Below are 6,224 nucleotides of genomic sequence, written 5' to 3' on the forward strand. Positions count from 1 at the left end.
ATTGATAAATGCAATGGTATGAATACCTTTTCCCCCATTTAACCTCATTCAACTATTTGTTCTCATACATACCAATACATACCCATTTTCTCACGGGAAACGAAAACATTTAAAAATTCTAATTGCTGTGCAATAATTTGTTACATTATATATTATGAGAAGCACATTTAACTTCGGCCCAAATAAATCTTCATTGTGAAAATGTTTTCACTACCCAGTTTTCACTCCCTTCCCAGACAAATTGGCCTTAATTCTTCCTTTTCTGTCCCCAAAGGCAAGTGTATTTTTGGCATACGTCAAATCAAAAGTCCGAGGAACACAGAATTTAGTGCTTGAGGAAGTACAATATGCCTGGCTGCTCACTGATTCCTCCACTCATAACAATTGCCCTAACCCCAATTTCAGAAGCTCCCTACAAATTAGATTTATTATCACTGACATATGACGTGAAATTTGTTGTTTTGCGGCAGCAGTATGGTGCAAGGACAAAGGTCTATAAATCACAAAAATAAATAGTGCAAAAACAAAATGGAATGATGAAGTAGTATTCATGGGTTCAAGGACCGTTCAGAAATCTGATGGCGAAGGGGAAGAAGCTGTCACTTTCTAGTCTATTGAAGCTTTCAATTTTATAGGCATGGCCATTGAAATTTAAATTCTATATTTGGTTTCTTTAAATGCACTTCAAACGCCACTAGTAAGTCACTTGGTAGATACTTCATCAGGCTTTGGCTCACACTTAAATTGCAAGGCTTCTTTAATTGCAGGTTCCTAAACAAACTGCACCTAATAGACATGTATGATAGGTAAAGGAATCAAAACGTCAAATTTTCAGATTAAAAAAAATGTGGTGTTATGTAGTGCTTTCCATAGCTCTGATTGCTTATACTGATTTCTGTTGATTTCACATCCTGGTATATACACAAGACTCAGAGGAAATTTGAGTGTGACTTGATGTCTGTAGACTGGGCACAGGAATGAGTACACTCCCATGTCTAAATTCCTGACTGCTCCTACAGAAGAAATCCTAGGCTACTGACTCATGAGAATGGGCAGCCAATCATCATTTTTCCAAGATAGCCATTTTTCATATGCCAACCTATGAGAGTCAGTGGGCTATTCACCATTGAGGAACACTGTCACAGTCATGATACAGTATCAAAGTTCTGAGCCAAACAATTCTTGTTGCTTGAAAACTTGCCCACTGCAATATTGATATTACAGCACTAATTGAGAATAGCCAGAGAAGGATCATCCATATGCTGGGTGGTGAAAGAAAAGCAGAGGATGAAGCCAGAAATCCATGGAGTTAGACTTGCATTCCCAAAGTCTCTTCTGAAATGACTTTCCTGATCTCCTTAATGCTCTGACTGAACATCATGAAACTTTGACTTCCACCTGTTTCCAAATTCCTCATGGCACATCAGTGACTGGTAAGATGGTTGGTGCAGAATTCACTTTCCAAAATTCATTAGATTTGGGGGAGATTCCATTAGATTAGAAAATAGCAAATGTAACTCTGTAGACTAAAGAAAACAATTAGCCAGTGAGTGTAACATCTGTCATAGGGAAATTATAAGAAGCTACTCAAAGATATTATAGCAGAGCACTCAGAAAAATTCAAGGGAATCAAGCAAAGTCGACAGTTTGTGAAAAGCAAATCACGTTTAAATAATTTGTTGGCATTCCTGAAGTATCCTCTCCCTGCTATGTGACAATGTCACAAATGTCAAAGTCCTCACATGGATAACATGTTGGCTCCAATGTGGTAACATTTATCATCAACAGGCAAATGCAAGTGTAGGTATTGGGGAAATGCTCTTGACCATTAGACTGCTGATCCAAGCATCTTTGTGGTGCTAATAGTTGGATATTAAACATTTCTATCCATTTCATGGTGTTGTAGCAGGCAAAGAGAATGGAAATGGTACAAATAAATGGAAGTTTGTGTCATTCAAATTTTCACTGGTACTATTTTTGGATCATAAAAAGGCTCAGAAAGAGAGGGCGCAAATTATAAGAAGCTATAGACAGAATACCAAGTGGTTGCCATGGTAAATTCTGTCCAAAATCATCCAGAGTTAAAGAATAAGTTATACTTAAAGTTTAAGGGTAGATTGTGCAAGAACTACAAACAGACTTGATCATGTGGGGAGGAGGAGTTACAATTAAGGTTTAAGGCTGTGCAAGCTACAAAATAAAGAGGCCCTGTTAAAGTATGACAAAATAGCATAGTTATTATACCTTCAATAACTTCATACAACATGTCATATTATTTGAAGCGTTTATGCATTAACATAGAACAGTACAGCACAGGAAAAGGCCCAACATGTCTGCACCCACCAAGATGCCAATCTAAACTAATCCCACGTGCCTGCACATGATCTGCGTCCCTCTGTTCCCTAGCTGTTCACTTCTGTCCTAATGCTTCTTAAATGCTGGAGAACGATTGGAGAGCCTAGCTATGTACTGTACATGTGGAGTTTAGACAGGGGACTTGATTGAGAGAAGAACCCTAGGGGTGTCAACAAGGTAGAGGAGAAAGCATTCTTTCCATATCGGAGAATCTGGAACTAGGTGTGATGGATTAAAAATTAAGGAGTCATCTATTTAAGAAAGACACAAGATGAACTTTCTCCTCTGACAGGATCACGAGTCTTTGGAACTATCTTCTTCAAAAGACACTGAATGCAGTATCTTTGAACACCTTTAAGGAAGAGGTAAATAAATTATTGATAAGCAATGGAGCAAAAGGTCAAAGAAAGAAAGAAAGATGCAAATGTACAGTTGTGGTTACAACCAGATCATCCACAATCTTATTAAATAACAACACAGGCTAGCAGAGCAGAGTGGCTCACACCACTCCCAAATCATGTGTTTGTAAGCAAATGTTTTGGACCCAGTTTGCTCATCACTAACACCTCAATTTTCAGGTCTTTGTTGACAGGTTAAGTATCTCAAGTCTTCGAACTCAACTTGAAACTCAGTTTGATAAAGGTTTTTCTTTACAACCAATTTGAATGCCTTTATGCCAGCCATCTCCATTCATAATTGGAAAATTTAAACCAGTCCATGTACCTAGACAGCACTCTCTCTGCTGCTCAAAGAAACTGCCCACCTGAGCAAAGCCAAGCAGGCACTCAGATGACTCTAAACAAAAGGCTTCAACCAAAATGGTATCTTTCTCTCCACCAAACTGAAGAACGACATAGTGATACCAGCATCTCTTCCTTACGGTTTTAAAATATGAAACTTATGGCGCATTAAACAGCTCAAGCAGTTTTACATATGTGCTTCCACTCAATAACAAACATTTGTTGAGAGAACAAAAGGGTAAATATTGTGGGCAACGAGAGTGCAAATACAACTAGTATGCTGCCAAAATGCAACTTGGATGGATCAGAAACATCAAAGAAACCAATAGCCTCCCAAAACAGGTTCTTGTTTGAGGATTTAAGACAGAAAAGTGGAGGGTCATTTATCTCAGCACTTCAAATACAACCAAGTCTAATTTTCAGTTGTCAGGCATCACTGCCATGTAGTTTTGACAGAGGCAAAACTACATGGCAGTGAACTGAGAGGAAGATGCAAATGGCTTAAGGGGATACTGGCAGCTAATGGGATAGAACATAGAAGAAATAAAACTTGGAAAATGCAAGGTTATTCAATTTGGTGGAGAAAAAAGAAATCAAAATGCAGAATACTTTTTGAATGGCAAGGGATTCAAGGTGGTGGTATTCAGAGGGGCCTGGGTTCCTCCACACACATATCACTGTAAATTAACATGCAGTTTAGCCAGCACTTGAGAATACCTTCATCGCAAAATACTTTAAACACAAGAGTAGAGACTCCAATTATACAGGGCCCTGGTGAGACCACATCTGGAATACTGTATACAAGTATGGTCTCCCCACTCAAGGAAGGATATCCTTCTGACAGAAAGTGTGAAGCATAAAGTTCACAGATTGATTTCTGAGATGACAGATTTGTCATGGGGAGAGATCGAGTAGACTATATTCTCTAGAGTATGGAAAATGAGAGGTGATCTCATTGAAACATATTCTAAAAGGCTCGACAAGATAAATGCAGAGTTGATGTTTAACTCAGCCTTAAGTGTCTAGAATCGGGGATCAGTCACTCAGGACAAAGCAGAGAAGAAATTACTTCACTCAAGGATCAAGAATCTTTAGAATTCTCTACCCAAGAGGGCTGTGAGGGTTCAGACATTAAATATATTTAAAATAAAAGATCAGTAGATTTTTTTTTGATATTGAGAGAATCTAGGGATATGGGGTTAACACAAGAAAGTGGCACTGAGATAACAGATCAGCCATAATAGTATTGCAAAACACAGCAGGCACAAAGGGTTGATTGAAGTAATGAGTTGCCAAAAATCATCTCCAGATTGCATGTGAAAAAGCCATGAAGCTGCAGTGTCAAACATCATGGTTAAAAGTTTTGAAAAGCAACAAAAATCAAGATCAAAAATAGTATAAATACCCAGCAGGTCAGGCAGCATCTACCAAGCGAGAAACAGTGTAAATGTTTCAGGTCAATGACCCTTCATCAAGATGGTCAAAGATTCCCCATGCCGGCTCTACAGTTAACTGTGCATCATGAGCAACTCTGCTCCAGATTCCAGCATCTGCAGAATTTCTTATGTCTAACTCTGCATCAGGTTTGGTTTTCAGAGGGAGTGGGTAGTCAAAGAGGAGACATGCAGCTCCAACAGCAGCAGCAGCAAGGGTCTTCTATTAATAGCTGCAATTTACAAGTTGTTGGCATTGGTACACTACCGAGGAAGAGACTTAGGAGTCAAAGCCCTTCGGAACCTTCAGCCCAACTGGCCTATGCCGACCAAGATTCCTATCCAAGCTAGTTCCATTTACCCACGTTTGGCCCATATCCTGCTAAATCTTTCCTATCCATGTTCCTGTGTGTGTCCTTTAAATGTTATTGTACCTGACTTAACCACTTCCTCTGGCATTAAATCAAGAATTTATTCTGTTCATTAGGGGACAGAAAACTCTCAGCCTCATCTCGTTGACAGACAATTCTATTCCTTACTGATGACGACACTTATGAAGGTTATTGGATTTACGGGTCTACGCCAATTCTCAAGAGAGCATTTCCACTCCCCCCTTCTTAATCCCCTACTGCCCTGCATTTTGTTCTTTCACATAACTCTCAACTCTACTTTAATTCTTCTGCCACTTTACCTACACCTTGGGATAATTTACAGTAGCCAATTAACCTACCAGCACATCTTTGGGATGTGGGATGAAACCGGAGCACCCAGAAGAAATCTGCTCGGTCACTGAGAAAACGTGCAAACTCCACACAGACAGAACCGAATCCCGGAGCTGTTGGGCAGCAGCTCATTGCTGGGCCTATCCAACTACTATTACCAATGGAAAGAGAAACAATTGAAACTTAAAAGAGCTCTGACGTTAAACAACTACCACTAGACCTAAATGTGACTTAAAATAATGTATCTACCGAACCGCCTGGCCACAGAAGAGGCGTTGATGGAGGTTGCACCGAGGGAAATATTTATTATATCCTTGAGGTCGAAGAACTGCAAGTCCTCCTCGTGCTCCTGATTCTCATCGGTGTCTGACTCTCCTTCCACTTTCACCTTCTCATCTTCCGCACTGCCTTTCCGTGGCAGAACGTAACCTTCGACAACAATAAATTCCCGATTCCACGAGCACCGGCCAGCCATGACTCCGAGAAATGAAAACCGGCGCTAGCTGACGTCGACCCAGCCCCTGCTATCAGAGCAGAGCAGAGCCTTGACCGAAGCCACTCCTCTGTACTTCCCAACTTCCTCATTTTCAGTGTCCCTTAATATTTAATGTCGACGTTACAGTTACTGCCTCCTTAGCATTTATGGACATAGGGAATGCTCGTCTCTGTAAACAGGTATAATTTACAACTTGGTAAGAATTTCACTGGCTGCACAGCGCAATACAACAGCCTGGAAATAAGTATTTCTATTTAGCCCCGCCTGAACGGTGCGAATATATCAGGATATCATAAAACAAAATTCCATATTGCTTCAATTCAGATTGACGCATTTCTCCAGGCAAAGGTTTTATCACGTGTTAATGGCCTTATCACATGACATTCTGGCTGCGTGTGCATTGGCATTTGTTAATGGATTTACTTTTTAAATGTTGGGACTTGTCGTTCATTGTCTTAGTTCTATCAATCATTGGATG

At 40.0% G+C, this 6,224-nt stretch overlaps 1 protein-coding gene across 5 annotated transcripts in view; it reads right to left on the reverse strand.

The window, feature by feature from the left end:
• The window catches only part of helb (helicase (DNA) B), a 34,641-nt gene extending 28,822 nt beyond the window's left edge, over positions 1-5,819 (reverse strand). For 2 of the 5 annotated variants that reach the window (XM_052029771.1, XM_052029768.1), the window contains exon 1: positions 5,500-5,808. In XM_052029771.1, coding sequence (XP_051885731.1) covers positions 5,500-5,725 — 226 coding nt within the window. In that variant the 5' untranslated portion in view covers positions 5,726-5,808. Of the gene's footprint in view, positions 1-5,258; positions 5,458-5,499 lie in introns of those variants that run through there. The other 3 variants (XM_052029767.1, XM_052029772.1, XM_052029769.1) reach the window with 3 other exon arrangements.
• Between the last annotated feature and the right edge of the window lie 405 nt (positions 5,820-6,224).

The sequence above is a fragment of the Pristis pectinata genome, chromosome 15 (assembly GCF_009764475.1).
Source record: "Pristis pectinata isolate sPriPec2 chromosome 15, sPriPec2.1.pri, whole genome shotgun sequence".
NCBI classification, from domain to species: domain Eukaryota; kingdom Metazoa; phylum Chordata; class Chondrichthyes; order Rhinopristiformes; family Pristidae; genus Pristis; species Pristis pectinata.